The sequence below is a fragment of the Oryx dammah genome, unplaced genomic scaffold (genome assembly GCF_014754425.2).
Source record: "Oryx dammah isolate SB20612 unplaced genomic scaffold, SCBI_Odam_1.1 HiC_scaffold_29, whole genome shotgun sequence".
Lineage (NCBI taxonomy): Eukaryota > Metazoa > Chordata > Mammalia > Artiodactyla > Bovidae > Oryx > Oryx dammah.
In genome coordinates, this window is record NW_024070213.1 from 19,212,130 (window position 1) to 19,232,230 (window position 20,101).

General features: G+C 37.8%; 1 protein-coding gene across 1 annotated transcript; it reads left to right on the forward strand.

Moving 5' to 3' along the window:
* The first annotated feature begins 2,600 nt into the window (after positions 1-2,600).
* On the forward strand, positions 2,601-13,612 carry CLEC9A (C-type lectin domain containing 9A). The gene is made up of 6 exons (XM_040235170.1): positions 2,601-2,793; positions 5,335-5,415; positions 8,823-8,969; positions 11,017-11,168; positions 12,290-12,411; positions 13,026-13,612. The coding sequence occupies exons 1-6, from the start codon at positions 2,703-2,705 to the stop codon at positions 13,156-13,158; spliced, it is 726 nt and encodes a 241-aa protein (XP_040091104.1). The 5' UTR covers positions 2,601-2,702; the 3' UTR covers positions 13,159-13,612.
* Positions 13,613-20,101: the final 6,489 nt, after the last annotated feature.

Here is a 20,101-nt window from a genome sequence, read left to right on the forward strand (position 1 = left end):
CAGAATCTCAGGTCACATAAAAATCATATGAAATACTTGGAGAATTTGCTGAATATTTTCCTTTTGCTTCTAGAGATGCTCTTGGTCCCATCATAGACCTTGGGAGGCAGAACTCAAATATACAGCAATATCTGGGGAAACTTGGCCTTTGATTTCCAGTTAATTCAACTTTTGGGAAGTACTAGCAATGTTCATGAGGTGAAAGGGGAGAATAGTCCTGGTGTTTATTCCACTGGCTTTCTCCTGTTATGCTGTGGTTTGGCAAAGGCTGCACATTCTATATCTTGGGCCATGATCTTATCAGATAGGCCACAAAGTTCCAACAAACATCTTTTCCTTAACCTTTCAGGCCCAGGGGTGATAATAACTCACCAATGCATATTTAACCATCCCTTTTTGGATCCCTTGTTGCTCTTGTTGTTCAGCCACTAAATCGTATCTGACTCTTTGTAACCCATGGACTGCAGCACTCCAGGCTTCCCTGCCCTTCACTATCTCCCTGAGTTTGCTCAAACTCATGTCCATTGAGTCAGTGATGCCATCCAACCATCTCATCCTCTGTTGCCCTCTTCTCCTCTTGCCCTCAATCTTTTCCAAGATCAGGGTCTTTTCCAATGAGTCCCTTAATCCTTCCCAAAACTTTATAAAAGTGTCCTTGTTAAATGCCCTCAGATGACCCCTGGAGTGTGCCGTTTGATTTTTTCTGTTACAGAAATCAATGATTGATCCAGTGAGACACTGAAACAAAAAAGAATTTTGCAGATAGTTGGGATTTGCAGACTGTAAATTACTAAGATATGACTTTTGACCACAAGGACAAATGGCCAATATATGAGTGATGATTAAAGTATCAAGTTTCTCAATACCAATACTGTAGTCACAGGATGTGGCAGAAACCACCCTCCATCCATTAAATAATTCATGCTTCCCTTCTACAGTGAGATGACTACAGAAATCTTGCCAGGCAAAAGTTATGTTGATCTGGCCCAACCTTTAGAACCAAACACGGACATTATTAGTGGATGTGAATGTGATACCCAGTACTTCAAGGTCATGGCTTAAGAAATGGTTGTAGATTTTCCAGCTTCTCCTTTTCTATCCAATGGCTAGTAGGACAGTTTAATCACTCACAAGACGGAAGGAGCAACGATACATTCAGAAGACAGCTACCCATTAACTAGGATTTGTTGTTGTTCAATCACTAAGTTATGTCCGACTCTTTGTGACTCCATGGACTGTAGTAACCAGGCTCCTCTGTCCATTGGGTTTTTCAGGTAAGAATACTGGAGTGGGTTGCCATTTACTTCTGCAGGGGATCTTCCAGGATGAGGGATCAAACCCACATTGGCAAGTGGGTTCTCTACCACTAAGTCACCTGGGAAACCCATTAACCAGGATTACTGGAGCTAAAATTGTTACAGGGGACAATTTACTCCATGCGATTCTGTTATCTTTTACTTTAATCTTTGCTTCCTGTTGCTTTGTTCACTAAAAGGATACCTTTTTTTTTTTTTTTTCCCAAGGATAATGTGTTCTTTCTCTCTGTGTTTTTTCCCCCCTTTGCTGAATTTTAAAAAATATTTTTAAAATTTTTACGATGTTGTGTTGGTTTCTGCCATACAACAATGCCAATCAGTCATAATTATAATACATCCCCTCATTCCCTAGCCTCCCTCCCTTCCACTATTGAGTCTAAGATTAAAATAGCAATGATCAAAGACAACAAAAATAAAGGATACTGTTCACACATAATAACCCGCCTTGGGGAACACTGTCCCTATGCCTAAATGTTAAACCAAAATACCTTTGTTTGGGACCCTGTCAACCTGTGGATGGCTACAGGAAGGAAGAAATTAACACATCTCCCACGCTCACTCCACAGAGACAGGCCATTCCAGGAAATATTTGTAAGATTGATGGCCTTTTTTATTTTACCTCCTCATCCCCATCCCATCTATTCTATAAAAGAATCTGGTATTAAGTCCCCATAAGATGGTTATTTTGAGACTTTTGTCTGCCATCTTCTCCTATTCATTGCCTCAATACTTCATCTCTCATTTAATTGGCCTGTGGTGTGGTGAGCAGAGTGAGCTTGGACTAGGTAACAAAATGTTATGTAAATGAGAAATAAACTTTATGCTAATAATTATTTTGAGGTTTACTTGTCACAACAACTGCATCACCCCAACTAATATATAATGTGTACATTTATTTTAGGGATTAAATCCCTTTCCAGCTTCCTTGTTTAAAGATGTACAGTAATGTACAACTCTTCCCATACTGGTTTGCCCAATGTGAGTTATCCTCATTCTTTGCTATCAAGGTCATCCTCATCTTCATATTCTATCCCAAATATAAGCTCATTCTCTGTCTTTTTCATCTTGACAGTAATCCAGTACTCTCACCTTCAACATCTGCTACATTGTAGAAACCAGAGCAATAATCTATTCTGTAACTGGCCATATTGGTTCAGTTTCTTTCTCATTTCCTTCTTTACCCAGTTATGCTTTGGCTAAAACTTCATAAACTTCTACTTTCTGGATGAAGATGCATCTATTTTATTCCTTAAACTCTGCACATTTTCCCAGGGGTGTGAAAAGGTAGCTAATTTCAGTTCTTGCATTAATCTGTTCCTGACTACAAAAGGAGAATTTGTCTCAGCCTCTCATGTGGACTGCCTTATCCATCAAAGCATCCCAGACATGCAAGAGGATGAAACATACACCTCTCTTCAGTGGGATACTCCAACATCAAACCCTTATCAGAGACATCTGTCTTCCACCAAAAATTCAGGTAACCAGTTCTAACTATTTACACTAAGACCTTGTAGCTTATGGGTTTTCTTTTCTCCTGTCTATGATGAGCCCAAGGTGATATTTATAATCTGAAATAACCCACTTAAAAGTATAATAATATGCATAACATGCTAATATTAAAAATGAAATAAAGTGGAGGAGAAGTAGAGGACTTGACAAATATGTAGTACATTGGGTTTCTCTCTCTCTCTCTCTCTCTGTTGCTGAAAAGACAAAGAATTCCTGGATTTGAAAAATAAGTGAAAGAACTCACATATTTTGTGTAATTTTAGTGCTTCCCTGGTGGCTCAGAGGTTAAAGTGTCTACCTCCAATGCGGGAGACCTGGGTTCAATCCCTGGGTCGGGAATATCCCCTGGAGAAGGAAACGGCAACCCACTCCAGTACTCTTGCCTGGAAAATCCCATGGACTGAGGAGCCTGTTGGGCTGCAGTCCACGGGGTCACAAAGAGTCAGACATGACTGAGTGACTTTACTTACTTACTTAAAAAACATCCTGTAAATTATCTGATAAATACTAAGAAATAAAAGAGAAAACACAGGTTGAGAAAAGTGGCAAACACTCATCAGCCTGGGTTAGTTCTCTCTTTAATATAAAATATTTACATCAATTTTCTTTTGTTTAGGTAATAAATTACCACAGACTTAGGGGCATAATACAACATAGCTTTATTTTCTTACAGTCTTAGAGATCAGAAGTCCAAAATGGATTCTGCTGGATTGAAACCAGGGTGTCGTGGGTCTACCTTCCACAGAGAGGCTCTAGGGGAGGGGTCCCCAAGTTCTAGGAACTAATGACTGGTGATTTGAACTGGAGCTGATGCAATAATAGAACTAAAGGGCACAACAAACGTAATGCACTTGAATCATCCCAAAACCATCCCCACCTTCTTGGTCCATGGAAAAACCATTTTCCATGAAATCAATCCCTGGTGCCAAAAGGTTGGGGAACAGTGCTCTAGCGGACAAACCATTCCCTGTCTTCTCCAGTTTCTAGAGTTGCATCCTTGCTTTCCTGAACCTGTGGCTCCTTTTCCATCTTCAGCTACAGGGGCACATCTTCAAATGCGTCTTGGCTTCCTTTATTATATGGCAGTCTCTTCCTCTTATCTATGTCTCACTTATAAGGGCCAGATAAAACAGGATGATCTTCCCATTCAAAGATCCTTTACTTAATTATACATTTAAAGTCTCCTTCTCCTCATAAGGAAACATTTATCAGTTCCAGAGATTAGAACATAGGCATTTTGGGCATTTTGGGCAGAGTCATTATTCAGCCTACATCATTATCCAGAGATAAATTGTACGCTTTTTTCTCTCACTAACATTAAGAATATGACAAATCACTCATTCATTTTCTCTCCCCGAATTGTTGCAAAATTGTCTTTAAAAATGTTCCTTATCCAAAATCATGCATTCAAAGGGAAATACCTTTGAATCAATCATGCTCAAATGACACTGACCAGAGATGAGGAGATTGGAGACAGCTTTTTAAAATTAATTCATTTATTTATTATTTATTTTGGGGGGCTGCACTGGGTCTTCCTTGCTGCACATGGACTTTGTCTAGTTGTGACAAGTGGGAGCTATTTTCTGGTTGCGGTGTGTGAGCTTCTCATTGCAGTAGTTTCTCTTGTTGTGGAGCACAGGCTCTGGAGCACAGGCTCAGTAGTTGCGGTGCAGGAGTTGTTACTCCGTGTCATGTGGGATCTTTCCAGACCAGGGATCGAACCTGTGTCTCCTTCATTGGCAAGAGGAGTCTTAACCACTGAAAGTGAAAGTGTTAGTAGTTCAGTCGTGTTTGACTCTTTGAAACCCCACAGATTGTAGCCCACCGGGCTCCTCTGTCCATGGAGTTCTCCAGGCAAGAATACTGGAGGGGTTGTCGTTCCCTTCTCCAGGAGATCTTCCTGACTCAGCAGTCGAACCTGGGCCTCCCACACTGCAGGCAGATTCTTTGTCTCTGAACCACCAGGGAAGCCCTCTGAACCACTAGACTCCCAAGAAGTCCTGGAAACAGCCCTTTTGCTGTCAAAAATTAAAGCCTACTGCCTAGTTTGCCATCATCTCTAAAAGATTGTTGGAAGAGAATACATCTAACAAGTTACTGAGCTGGTGGTGTCATACAAGGATAAGAGAAGTATATTGTGAAAGCTGTCCAAGCTGGCATTTTTCCAAATTATGACTTGCATTTCAAAGAGTTTGAGTTCACCTTTTCCTTTTATACACAATTACAATGTTACCTCCTCATTTTACTCAGTTTAGTCCTTTCCTGTCGATTGAGGGCAGGAGAAGAAGGGGACAACAGAGGATGAGATGGTTGGATGGCATCACCGACTCGATTGACATGGGTTTGGGTGGACTCTGGGAGTTGGTGATGGACAGGGAAGCCTGGCATGCTGCGGTTCATGGGGTTGCAAAGAGTCAGACACGACTGAGCAACTGAACTGAACTGAACTGACTCACTTCTTTCCCCTACTTTCTCTAAATCAATTTCTTTGCTTCTATTCCTTGTTTAGGAGTATGGTGTCTTGTGACGGTGATCTTATGTATTTTCTGCATTGGCTCATTAGCAACCTCCATTTTCTTGGGCATCAAATGTAAGTATAAAAAGATATCTTCAAAATAATCTATATAGATAGATAGGTTGCATACTACATGTAGCATTACATAGACGTATGCATATCATTTTAACTGGAACTTCATAACATAAATGGATAAATAAATCAACTAGAAACACCTAAATGAATATAAATTATATAAAATAATGACTTCCTTATTTAAGTTATGGGACATCCATTAGCTATAACTCTCTAAAGCACTCAGATGCCACTGATAACTTTTAATATTCAATGGCAAGCTGTTTAACTCAAATCTAATACCATAGATCTCTTTGGGAAAAATGATGCAAATAATTGCTTATATTATGATCCCATTTATGAATTATGTTAATATGCCAAAGCATGAAATTTGAAGGTTTTCAGTACTATGCTCTTCCTTTTCTAATATACATTTATTCTAAATTATATAGATCATTTTATTATGAACTTTTCAGTTTGTATTAGACAAGGTACAATTTAGTATGTTTAAGGTAAATGTGAGGACTTTCTTTGGGCCAATATTTTGCCACATTTCTTTTTTTCTTTCAGTTCAAAGTGAAAACATGCTTTTATATATAACAAATGAATTTTTTATAAAGTGTAACAATGACAGAAGCACAGGTTCCAGAAAAAAGACCAAGAACCTTTATTGTCACTTATGCTAGCACAAAGAAATATGCTTAGAAAGACAGTGATGAAGAGCAATTGTCTAGATAATTCTTATGTCTTGTATGCCTTGGCAAATCATTTCTCCAACTAGGAGGAATTAGCTGGTGATGAATTAGCTGCTGTAGCAAATGAATAGAACCCAGGAGGGAGTCATGGAAACTTCTAATTTGTAGCCAAATCAAAAAGAAGTCATGCTAACCTGGGAATCTACTACTTGCATTGGCCTCTGAGGTGGGGAGCAGTCTTTGGGACTGAGCTCTTAACCTCGGGATACTGATGCTATTTCCAGGAAGATAGTGTCAGAATTAAGTTAAATTATAGGACACTCAATTGGTGTTGTAGAGCAGGGCAAGGGGGTGGGGTGGAATGGGGACAATACATTTTGTGAACAGAAGTGTCAGAAGTGTGAGTGTGGTAGTGGTGTAAAAGTCAAGGAGATTCAAGCTTATGCAATTTGCATCAGGATACATGGAACATAACCTGGAAATATCTAATGCAGTGTAAATGCACAAAACTTTGACCTATTAACTTATCTTACAAATGTACTTACACATGTGTGAAACTATGTATAACTAAGTTTCCTCATTAAAGTATTTCTTTCTACAATAACAAAAGATTACAAATAGTGTAAAAGTCAATGAAGCATTATTAAAATAAATCATGATATGTTCATACAATAGAATCCAATATAAAAAATAATGAGAAAGCTCTTTATGTACTAACATAGTATTATGTCAAAAATACATTTTAAGTGATCAAGTGAAAAACCATGTAAAAAGATTGTTATCATTTGTGTAAAGAAGATTGAGGGAACTTTATATTCATTTGCATGTAAATTTCAAAACACCTCTGGAAGAATAAAAATAAATTGATAAATCTGAGTGCATTAAAGGGCTGGAATTGAGTGGGTAAGGAAACAGGGATGGCAAAGAGCTTTCTGTTGTACATCCTTTGTAGCTTTTTTAAAAAAATTAATTGGAATATAGTTGCTTTACAATGTTGTATTAGTTTCTGCTGTACTGTGAAGTGAATCAGTTATATGTATCCATATTTCCCCTCTTTTAAAATTTCCTTCCCATTTAGGTCAGGGCAGAGCACTGAGTAGAGATCCCTGTGTTATACAGCAGGTTCTAATTAGTTATTTATTTTATACATTGTAGTATATGTATGTCAACCCTAATCTCCCAATCCATCCCACTTCCCCCTCCCCTTTAGTATCCATAAGTTTGTCCTCTGTATCTGTGTCTCTATTTCCACTTTGTACATAAGTTCATCTATATCATTTTTCTAGATTCCACATATAAGTAATATTATATGATACTTGTTTTTCTCTTTCTGACTTATTTCACTTTGTATGACAGTCTCCAAGTCTATCTATGTCTCTGCAAATGACACTATTTCATTCCTTTTTTTGGCTGAATAATATTCCATTGTATATATCTTCTTTATCCATTCCTCTGTTGATGGACATTTAGGTTGCTTCCACATCCTGGCTATTATAAATAGTGCTGCAGTGAACATTTGGGTGCATATGTCTTTTTAAATTATGGTTTTCTTTGAGTATGTGCGAAGTAGTGGGATTGCTAGGTCATATAGTAGTTGTATTTTTCGTTTTTTAAGGAACCTCCACACTGTTCTCCGTAGCGACTGTATCAATTTACATTCCCACAAACACTACAGGAGGGTTCCCATTTATCCACATCTTCTCCAGCATTTATTGTTTGTAGATTTTTTAGTGATGGCAAAACTATAGAATACTGATGAAAGAAAGAAATCAAAGACGACACCAAGAGATAGACAGATATACCATGTTCTTAGACTGGAAAAATCAATAATGTGAAATAATTATACTACTCAAAACAATTTACAGATTCAATACAATTCTTATCACATTAGCAAGGGCATTTTTCCCATGATTAGAAAAAAATACAATTTGTATCAAAATACAAAAGACTCTAAGTAGCCAAAGCAATCTTGAGAAAGAAAAACGGAGCTGGAGGAATCAGACTCCCTGACTTCAGACTATACTACAAAGCTTCAGTCATCAAGGCAGTATGGTACGGGCAAAAAAAAAAAAAAAAAACAGAAATATAGATCAATGGATAGAAAGCCCAGAGATAAACCCATGAACCTATAGTCACCTAATCTACAACAAAGGAGGCAAAAATATACACTAGAGAAAAGGCAGCTTCTTCAATAAGTGGCATTGAGAAAACCAGACATCTATGTAAAAGAATGAAATAAGAGCATTCTCTAACACTGCACACAAAAATAAACTCAAAATGGATTAAAGACCTAAATGTAAGGCTGAACAATGTAAAACTTAGAGGAAGACACAGGCAAGAACACTCTTTGACATAAATCACAAGATTGTTTTTAACCCACCTTCTAGAGTAACAAAAATAAAAACAGAAACAAACAGAGGAGACTTAAAAGCTTTTGCACAGCAAAGAAAGATATAAATGAGACTAAAAGACAACACAAAGAATGGGAGAAAATATTTGCAAATCAAGCAACCAATAGGGGATTGATCTTCAAAATATACAAATAGTTCATGTAGCTCAATATCAAAAAATGAACAACACAATAAAAAAGATGAGCAGAACACCTAAATAAACATCCTTTGTAGCTTTTAACCACAAATATAATGAGTAATATGTAGTTCTCTTCAGTCTGCATTGAAGGTTTATTTTGTTATGTGTCAGTATTTTATCAGGAATTGTTGTTATTGTTTGAAGTGTTTCAGATGTCCACTGCTATAATGCAGCAGCAAGAAAAACTCATCCAACAGGAGAGAGCACTGCTCAACTTCACACAGTGGAAGAGAAACCCCAACCTACAGATGACATATTGCCAAACCTTAATGCAGAAGTCTTTCAGTTCAGGTAATTGATATAAAATCAATTTTCACTGTGCAGATACCGATGTATACACCAGTTCCTCAAAACAACAACAGCAAAACAAAAAACCCGCAGCAAAGTATATTTCTCTGTTATAGTCAGGATTTCATAAAAAATAGGAGAGAGATACTTTTGATCTGCTCTTTAGTTCAGTGTCATTTATACATACATCAATGCTAAGTCCAGCTCTTTGTGACTGTATGGACTGTAGCCCACCAGGCTCCTCTGTCCATGGGATTCTCCAGGCAAGAATACTGGAGTGGGTTGCCAATCCCTCCTCCAGGGGATCTTCCTGACTCAGGGATGGAACTCACTTCTGCATCTCTTGCATTGTAGGCTGATTCTTTACCACTAATACCACCTGGGAAGCCCACATTACATTAATAGTATGTGGAAAATACTGAGGTTCCAAGAAATAGAAAAAAAGGAAAATATACAGTCAAACGTCAAAATGTAATGAGTGAGATGAGTAGGTAAGATTAAACAAAAAAAGCAGCATTTTTTGTTTTATCCAATCATTCAAATTTGTGTGTATCTCCAGCATTCTTGCCTGGAGAATTCTATGGACAGAGGAGCCCTGGTGAGCTGCAGCCCATGGGTTCACAAAGAGTCGGGTACAACTGAACACACACTCTTACACCTACACATAAAATTTAGAAAATTAACTTCTCTGTAGTGGCTATCATTTTAGTAATTGTCAATAAGCCAGGTAGTTCCTTCTAATTGAGATTCAGTCAAGTAAATGTTTAAAAAAATACAACGTTTTACGAACTGCTGAAAGCATGGATTAGGCCCACCTCTGAATAATCAACTTTACTTAATCAGCGTTGTTGTTTAGTCGCTCAGTCAGATGATCGCTTAAATCAGTGACAAAATCCATTTTGGAGATTAATTCAAACCCAGCATGTTCTCAGCCTTTCAACTGCCATCGTCAGCACTGCTTATGCCATAACTTTAATAACACTCAGGATACTGATTAGAGTCGTTCTCAAAGGATATTGAAGAAGAGCCCTAAATAATTTGACATCTGGGCCATGGAAACTGATAATGAACTTTTCGTGACCCTAAGTAGAAGGCTTTTCCCTGGAGACTACAGTTCTGGAAGTATCAGAGTCTTTCTTTCTATAAATTGTGCTAGAAACACTTGGTCAAAGTGTTGATCTTTGGTTCCCCTTTTACACATCTGAGCATCCTTCTTTCATGAATACGTTTTTCCTTAAGATAAGTTCTATAAAACTGGTGAAACATTAAGACTTACTTCTTAGTTATATCAAAGTCCTAAATTAAACATATTGGTCACTTGTTCAATTTTTCCTCACCTACATATTTTAAAATCACTCCTCAAGGTGCACTCTTTGTTCTCTCCACTACATGAGAAATATTTTCATGCTTGACTCAGAATTTAAACATCAACTTGAGGCTTACCACTCTACTCAACTAATGGCTCATTACATTCTCAGTTAAATTGGGCCAATAATATTAATGGACACAAAACAATAAGCAAACAAGTGAAGATTATAAATGATGTAAATTAAAAGGAGGAAAGATATCTAAAAATAGAATAATCAGATCAATTATTATAGAAGAGAAATAATCTGGGAAAATATTCCCAAATTAATTTTATCTTAAACTCTTAGAGACCTATTGCATTTGGAAGTAATTGTACAAATCTTACTGTATTCAGGTTCAAAGGAGCTTAAATTGCTGAGAACTGCATCATATGAGCCATTGGGTTAAAGCAGGGGTCCCCAACCTATGGGATCTAATGTCTGATGATCTGAGCTGCAGCTGATGTAATAACAATAAAAATAAAGTGTATAATAAATGTAATGTGCTTGAATCACACTGAAACCATGCCTCGCTCCCAGGTCCATGGAAAAATTGCCTTCCATGAAACTGATCCCTGGTGCAAAATAAGTTGGGGATCATTAGAAAGAATTCAGCTTCACTGGGAATAATACAAGGGGTTCTTTTGCAGAGGTGTGCTACCAATATTTTTACAATAACTTTAATTAAATGTTTATATTTGAAGCCTATAACTGCAGCCCTTGTCCAAACAACTGGATTCAGAATGGAGAAAGTTGTTACCATGTCTTTGAAAGCTGGAAATTTTGGCACACTAGTAGAGAGGATTGTTGGAAGAAGGGATCTGATCTTCTGCAAATAGAGAGCAAAGAAGAAATGGTAAACACTGCTTTATGATTTTATATCATTCTGAAAATACCTATGAAATGAAAAGACTGATTCTCATAAAATTCCTTAATACTCTGTAACAATGGTATATTTGTTGGGCAAAAAAAAGTTTCAATATTCGAAGTAGGAATTGGCATGGCTTGCTTTCCTTTTAATTGGAGAAACAAAATACAGGATGGTTATTCAGAAATCAGGGAGAATATGTTAGTTCTATGTTCTTTGTTACTCGAAAAGGGAGGGAACCAGAGAAATTCCATTTTGTAACATGCTAATCCACTCCCAGATATGCACACATTATGACTGTATATATGTTTAATTTGTTTTAAATTTGAAGTTTCAATACTTTAGGGAAGTATACTAAACTATAACAATTATATAATTATCAAGAAAAGTAGAAGTACAAAAAGTGAGGTGACATCATGAAATGGAGAGACCTGTGAAAATAAACATTTGCTAAATGAACTGTTTAATTGACATTAAACCTAGTTTACTAATATTTTAATGAGTAAGATGTTTCCTTAAAATCATTATACCCATAAATTATGTGTGAAGTAGAAAGCACAGTTACACATTTCTGAATTTATTAAAAATGTATGTCTGCCATATTCAGTAATTAGTCAAAGCTCATTTTTATAAGAATAATGGAACAATTTGTTAAAGATATGTAATAAACCAAAGCAACTTGGACTAGCTAATGACAGTTATGGGTTTGCACTATTTTTCTGTTCAAATTAAGTAACAAAAATTAGAAGTATTTATTCCTACAAAATATGCTTGCAGTTAATTGCTGCTGGACTCTTCTAAACTATTTCTCACACTGACGTATCCTGGAAAAGACATATATATACTATCTGCCAAATTCTGAATCCATTAAAATTATTTTGACATCAGATGCCTATTTGTTTCATACTTTTTAACACCACCTTGATCATTTAGCAATAAAAGGGAATGTATACTTTCTTTAAAGTCTCTCTCTTTCCAGCCTTCAAGTTCCAGTTACATTTGTAGAGGTAAAATATCACACTTCTATTTCATGGTAGTTTATTAGCTTTTTGTTTGTTTTGGAGTACCACTCCAACCTTGGTTCACTGTTCAAGTCTTGTTTCTTATAGGACTTTATCACAGGCAGCCTGAAGAAGATCAAAAGAAACTATGATTACTGGGTAGGACTGTCACAGAACGGGTCCAACCAACCTTGGCTTTGGCAGGATGGCTCCTCTCCTTCCGCTGACCTGTAAGTCTCTAAGGGAAATGTTCCAAGAATTAGACACAGGTGGGAAATTAGCCATTAATTTTATCTTATACCTTACATTTCCTCCAGGAGACATGATGAGCATGACAATTTCATAGGCTTGATTGGAATCCAAGCCAAGATAAAGAGTAGCCACGTGGCTTCTAAATCTTTCTCCTTCTCAGCCCCACGGGAGCACATTCACATCAAAATCTGAAAGTCTGAATGAATGATATTATGTGATTATCAAGTACATTTCCTTTGTATCACTGAATGGAGAGAGTGCTAATTAAGTAATTCCCATAGTAAGATTTCAGAAAGAACTGGGGAGACTGGTCAGCCGTGCCTTCATATTTTGAAAATTAAGAGTCAGAAAAGAGATTTGAAATTAGAGCCTATGTTTGTGTATTCAAGCATTTTTTAAAATATGCCGCCCATTGAAATAATATTTGCACATTTTATTTTGAGAAAATAGCTCTGTTATTGCAGGAGAGGAAAACTACCACAAGAGGGTGCCATATTAAAACAAAAAGCTGTGCATCTCTCATTTTATTGCCCGAAAAGAACATCTCTGTAAGCCCACACCTAACCTCAGATATACTGACTTGCGGTTCCAGGTTGCCAAGACAGGGACTCCAGTCAACCGATCAAGTCTGTGGATACCTCAGAGACAACGACCTTTCTTCTGCTAACTGCAGCGTTTGGAAATATTTCATCTGTGAGAAGTATGCACTAAGATCTTCTACCTGAAAGAAATTTTGCTTAAAGTGATCACTCCATTATGATCATATTTGCAATAGATCCTTCAAAAACCTGTAATAATGAGCCTAAGGGCCAGCACAGAACTAAACCAGTGCAAGGGCTGTAAAACCAGCTACCTGGGACACAAGACCTATCTTGCCTTTACACTTGGTAATATTCCTCAATGCTTTCCAGATGTTTCTTTGACACTGCTCAGATTACATACCAAGAATAAAATTGGTTTAGAGCAACAGAAGACAAAACTGTAAAGAATGGAGAACAAGCTGAAGAAAAATCATTTCCATTTGTCATTTTTTTTCCTCTCTCTCTTTCTACCTTTTTTTTTTAATTTAGAGTGACTATAAACTCTACAGAAAAATCAATAAATCACTGGTGAGATGATGCAATTTTAGCTAACCAATACCCTTTTTAATAAATGAATAAATGTGATCTTTCAAACTCACTGTTTGCAAAAATCTTTCTATGCATTTACTGGGCTTGCCAGGCATTATGTCATCAGACTGGTAGGATGGGAAGACAGTGACATGGATTTTCAAATTGGAAGGAAGATAGGCTGCTCTCTTCTGCCTATAAAACAAAATCATTTTTAGGACTGCAGAATTTTACTGGAGAGAAGAACAACCAGAGCTACATGTATGTGGAAGGAATAGTTAGGCTGGCACAGCAGTGTCCAGTAAGGAAAAGCTGGCTGATTCATGTTGTCATATGGCAGAAATCAACACAACACTGTAAAACAATTATCCTTCAATTAAAAATAAATAAAAAAAAAACTACAAAAATAGAACTGTGATCTTCCTTTCTGCCTCTTACTGACCATCCCCACTGCTCACATATCAAAAGACTCATGACCTGTATGACAGACTCCAGATTCACCCACACTACTACAAATGGCTCAATTTCATTCCTTTTTATGGCTAAATAATATTCCTTGGTATGTATGTACCACATCTTTATCCATTCATCTGTTGATGGACATCTAGTTTGCTTCCTTGTCCTGGCTAAAATAGTTGCGGCAGTGAACTGTTATACAGAGAGAAGTCAGAAAGAGAAAATCAAATATCAGATATTAATCCATATATATGGAATCAAAAAATGGTACTGCTGAACCTATTTGCAGGGTAGGAAGGAATAGAGACACAGGTGTAGAAAACAAACTTGTGGACACAGGGTTGAAAAGGAGAGGGTGGGACTGAGAGTGTAGCTACCATGTGTCAAATGGTATCTGGTGCAAAGCTACTGCACAACACAAGGAGCTCAGCTTGGTGCTCTGTAATGACCTAGTTGGGTGGAATGGGGGGTGGGGGTGGGAGGGAGGTCAAGGCGGAGAAGATATATGTATACATGTGGCTGATTCACCTCATTGTACAGCAGAAACTAACACAACATTGTAAAGCTATTACACTCCAATTTTAAGAGAAAGAAAAAAAAAAAAAAAAGACTCATGACCTGGATCCCTGAGACTAACACTCCAGCACTTTTAACTAAATCTCTCAATGCCTCAGTTTCCTCTTTGAAAATAAATATAGAATTTGCTTCAAATATTGTTTGAGGATGAGATTATCCATATATGTAAATTTGCTGAGAAGAGCATCTTACATGGAATTTTACACTCTACTTGTGCTTGCTGCTGTTGTCTGGGTAAATCCTCAGTCATCTCTAGACATCACTGCTTTGTGTACTTCAGATGAAAACGATCCCTTTACTGCTTATGTTATAAAGATATCAAGAAGACAAAGTTGACAGGTAAATTGTCACCAAGTATCTGGAGAGGATACTTGTCTTAAACCTAATGAATCTATAGACAGTCTCTGTCCTAGATCTGCAGGCTCCCCTAGGCATGGACTACCTTGTTCCCTGGAGACAATTGGTGTGAAGTGTCTTGGGACTTACAGGAAGGGGATTTCCACTAATTATTATTATTATACTAATATATTTCACTAATTATTATTATTAGTATACTAAAACTGGAGAAGGCAATAGCAACCCACTCCAGTATTCTTGCCTGGAAAATCCCATGGACCAAGGAGCCTGGTAGGCTATAGTCCATGGGGTCACAAAGAGTCGGACACAATTAAGCAACTTCACTTTCACTTTCATTATATATAATATAATAGTATACTATTATATTATTACTTTTCTACCACTTATCTACCATCCCTAGAAAAACACCTTACCATAAAGCAGACTCTCATCAAATACATGCTAAATTAAAAATACTTTTACTTAATCTCTCATTTCTCACAAAAAGTAGCTGAGATATGTAAGATTCTTATCATTCTCTCCTTATAATAAAGACATCACTTAGAGTAAAATGAAATCTAACTTACTGCAGCAGTAGAAATCATTGGCCTCCTATCCAATGTCAGGAACCTCAGTTCTTAGTTCTTCGGGCACTCTGTCTATCAGATCTAATCCCTTGAATCTATTTCTCTCTTCCACTGTATGCAAAAAGGCAAAATGGATGTCTGAGGAGGCCTTAGAAATAGCTGTGAAAAGAAGAGAAGCCAAAAGCAGAGGAGAAAAGGGAAGATATACCCATTTGAATGCAGAGTTCCAAAGAATAGCAAGGAGAGATAAGAAAGCCTTCCTCAGTGATCAATGCAAAGAAATAGAAGAAAACAATAAAATGGGAAAGACTAGAGATCTCTTCAAGAAAATTAGAGATACCAGGGGAACATTTTATTCAAAGATGGGCACAATAAAGATATGGACCTAACAGAAGATTTTAAGAAGAGGCAGCAGGAATACACAGAAGAACTGTACAGTAAAGATCTTCATGACCCAGATAACCACGATGATATGATTACTCACCTAGAGCCAGACATCCTGGAATGTGAAGTCAAGTGGGCCTTAGGAAGACCTTACAAACAAAGCTTTTGGAGGTGATTGGAATTCCAGTTGAGCTATTTCAAATCCTTAAAGATGATGCTGTGAAAGTGTTTCACTCAACATGCCAGCAAATTTGGAAAACTCAGCAGTGGCCACAGGACTGGAAAAAGTCAGTTTTGATTCCAATCCCAAAGAAAGGCAATGCCAGAGAATGCTCAAACTACTGCACAATTGCACTCACCTCACATGCTAGTAAAGTAATGCTCAAAATTCTCCAAGCCAGGCTTCAATAGTACGTGAGCCATGAACTTCCAGATGTTCAAGCTGGTTTTAGAAGAGGCAGAGGAACCAGAGATCAAACTGCCAACATTCTCTGGATCATCAAAAAAGCAAGAGAGTTCCAGAAAAACATCCATTTCTGCTTTATTGACTATGTCAAAGCCTTTGACTGTGTGGGTCACAATATACTGAGGAAAATTCTGAAAGAGATGGGAATACCAGACGACCTAACCTGCCTCTTGAGAAATCTGTATGCACGTCAGGAAGCAACAGTTAGAACTGGACATGGAAAAACAGACTGGTTCCAAATAAGGAAAGGAGTACATCAAGGCTGTATATTGTCACCCTGCTTATTTAACTTATATGCAGAGTACATCATGAGAAATGCTGGGCTAGATGAAGCACAAGCTGGAATCAAGATTGCCAGGAGAAATATCAATAACCTCAGATATGCAGATAATATTACCCTTATGCAGAAACCAAAGAAGAACTAAAGAGCCTCTTGATGAAAATGAAAGAGGAGAGTGAAAAATTTGGCTTAAAACTCAGCATTCAGAAACCTAAGATCATGGCATCTGGTCCCATCACTTCATGGCAAATAGATGGGGAAACAGTGGAAACAGTTTCAGACTTTATTTTCTTGGGCTCCAAAATCACTGCAGATGGTGACTGCAGTCATGAAATTCAAAGATGCTTGCTTCTTGGAACAAAAGTTGTGAACAACCTCAGTTCAGTTCAGTCACTCAGTCGTGTCTGACTCTTTGCGACCCCATGAATCATAGCACGCCAGGCCTCCCTGTCCATCACCAACTCCTGGAGTTCATTCAAACTCATGTCCATAGAGTCAGTGATGCCATCCAACCATCTCATCCTCTGTCATCCCCTTCTCCTCCTGTCCTCAATCCTTCCCAGCATCAGAGGTTTTTCCAATGAGTCAACTCTTCGCATGAGGTGGCCAGAATATTGGAGTTTCAGCTTTAGCATCAGTCCTTCCAGAGAACACCCAGTACTGATCTCCTTTAGGATGGACTGGTTGGGTGTCCTTGCAGTCCAAGGGACTCTCAAGAGTCTTCTCCAACACCACAGTTCAAAAGCATCAATTCTTCAGTGCTCAGCTTTCTTCACAGTCCAACTCTCACATCCATAAATAACTACTGGAAAAACCATAGCCTTGACTAAACGGACCTTTGTTGGCAAAGTAATGTCTCTGCTTTTGAATATGCTATTTAGGTTGGTCATAACTTTCTTTCCAAGCAGTGTCTTTTAATGGTGAACAACCTAGACAGCATATTAAAAAGCAGAGACATTACTTTGCCAACAAAGGTCCACCTAGTCAAAACTATTGTTTTTCCAGTAGTTATTTATGGATGTGAGAGTTGGACTATAAAGAAAGCTGAGAGCCAAAGAATCGATGCTTTTGAAGTGTGGTGTTGGAAAAGACACTTGAGACTCCCTTGTGTTGCAAGGAGATCAAACCAGTCCATCCAAAAGGAAATCAGTCCTGAATATTCATTGGAATGGCTGATGCTGAAGCTGAAACTCCAATTCTTTGTCTACCTGATGCGAAGAGCTGACTCATTTGAAAAGACCCTGATCCTGGGAAAAATTGAAGGTGGGAGGAGAAGGGGATGACAGAGGATGAGATGGTTGGATGGCATCACCAACTCAATGGACATGAGTTTAAGAAAACTCCGGGAGTTGGGATGGACAGGGAGACCTGGCGTGCTGCAGTTCATGGGGTCACAAAGAGTTGGACGTGACTGAGAGACTGAACTAAACTGAGATATCATTTAAATGAACCTGGAAGTCTCTTGTAAAAGATGACCTCAGAAGGAGAAGTTCCTTTAAGAGTGAGATGAGTGTGATTTTGTATTTGTTTCTTTATTTACCCTTGACCTGAAGTTTAAATGGGAATTTCAATAAAAGGGACTTTTCTCTAGTTTTCTGCTGAACCCATAAAAGGAGAATAGCAAAGAAAACATAAGCTGTCTCTTCTGTTTTGCACAGCTGGCAGCTGGCAGTTCAATATAGCAACCTGGAATAAAGGAGAAACAATGGCAAATTTTAGTAGGAAAGACTGTTTGTCTTCAAGACTCTTCAAAGTATTGTCATGGAGTTGTGTTTAGAGAAAGGATAGGAAGCATTTAATAACTCTTTTGAGAAGAAGTACAATGAAGCCAGAGGCAAACATCCTTCAGCTGACATCATCCGCAGCACGTGATGCAGTATTTACAAGTCTGAGTTTTATCTACAGAGCAGCTGGCATAAACTTCTAAGATTTCCTCAGTGGCAGTATTGCTTTCCACACAGATTGCACGGGTGGAAGATTTTTCCTTGCAGTTTTCTTTTGGCCCAGAACAGCAAGGCTTTTTCAACACAATGGTAAGATATTGGACCTTAGCTCCGGGATAATCAAGTTCAGTTCAGTCGCTCAGCTGTGTCTGACTCTTTGTGACTCCATGGACTCCAGCACTCCAGGCTTCCCTGTCCATCACCAACTCCCGGACCCTACTCAAAATCATGTCCATTGCATCGCTGATGCCCAGCAAATAATGAACTGGGTATCTGATCCATCTCACTGAGTTCCAGACTAGTTCCTTTTAGATTTATTTTTAATTAGAGGATTACTTTACAGTGTTGTTTCTGCTGTACAACAACATGAATCAGCTATAAGTATACATACATCCCCTCCCTTTTTAGTCTCCCTCCCACAACCCGCATCCCACTCTGCTGGGTCATCCCAGAGCACTGAGCTGAGCTCCCTGTGTTATACAGCAGCTTCCCACTAGCTATCTGTTTTACACACGGTAGTGTAGATATGTCAATGCTGCTCTCTCAGTTCATCTCACCCTCTTCTTCCCTGGCTAGGCCCACAAGTCCGTCCTCTACATGTGCACCCCTATGCCTGCCCTGCAAATAGGTTCATCAGTACCATTTTTCAGATTAGTTTTTAAAAAGTGAAAGGATAGGAAAAGTAAAAGGATAGGAAAAATAAAACCCTATCCTGCAAATGTAAAGAGGCTTTTTTTTAACATGCTTTATTCAAACGCCATTAAATGTATGAAAAGAAAAACTTTAATAACATTTTAGAACCCCAAAATCTATTCATACAATGAAACTTGTACCAGAAGTTATGTACACCTTAAATCAGATTATGCTGCTTTTTGTATTCTTCGAAAACTATAAGAATTCCATTAGAAAGTATCTGACTTCCAAATATTGAGGCCAACTCTGAGACAGCCTTCTAGACCTTCCTACATATTTCACAATCAGCTACTATCTCTAAAGCAAAAGTTCCCAGCACACTTCTCACATTTCCTGCTGCTACTGGGCTCCTGACCTGTTTCCTGTTGATAAGTTTTTAAGAGCGGTTCAATATCCTCAGGAAAAGAAATAGCTCATTGTGTACCCTGGGGAACTCAGATCTACCAGGAAAGGTCATGTTCCTCATTTGACTTTTCCTTGCAATTTCTTCAGAATTACCTAAATGCACAAGAATCTAGAAAATAAAAAGTCCTCTCATGTTAGAAAACCCATTCACAGGGTGCTACCTCTCTGATTTTTGACAGAAAATTGTTCTCAGAAAGTCATATTTTAGGTCATGTTATGATTATTTCCTATTCTTAAAATTTTAAAAAAAGAGAGAAAGCTTATGGAAAGAATAATGTGTCATATTTATTTCTGTTCTTTTAAAATATTTTACTCACTTTGTGATCAGTATTATGGATTTTGTTAGGCTGAGAAGAAATCGAGGAAAGGGTTGGAGAAGAATCAGCTCAAGAATTAGTAGAATTAGTTTCATATGGAATTCTCCAGGCCAGAA

What these genes read in the sequence shown, in the direction of transcription:
- CLEC9A (XM_040235170.1), top strand. Translation starts at nt 2,703, where the DNA reads ATGCAAGAGGATGAAACATACACCTCTCTTCAGTGGGATACTCCAACA. An exon ending in CATTTTCTTGGGCATCAAAT is followed by an intron (nt 5,416 to 8,822) that starts GTAAGTATAAAA and finishes TATTGTTTGAAG; the next exon opens with TGTTTCAGATGTCCACTGCT. An exon ending in GCAGAAGTCTTTCAGTTCAG is followed by an intron (nt 8,970 to 11,016) that starts GTAATTGATATA and finishes TTATATTTGAAG; the next exon opens with CCTATAACTGCAGCCCTTGT.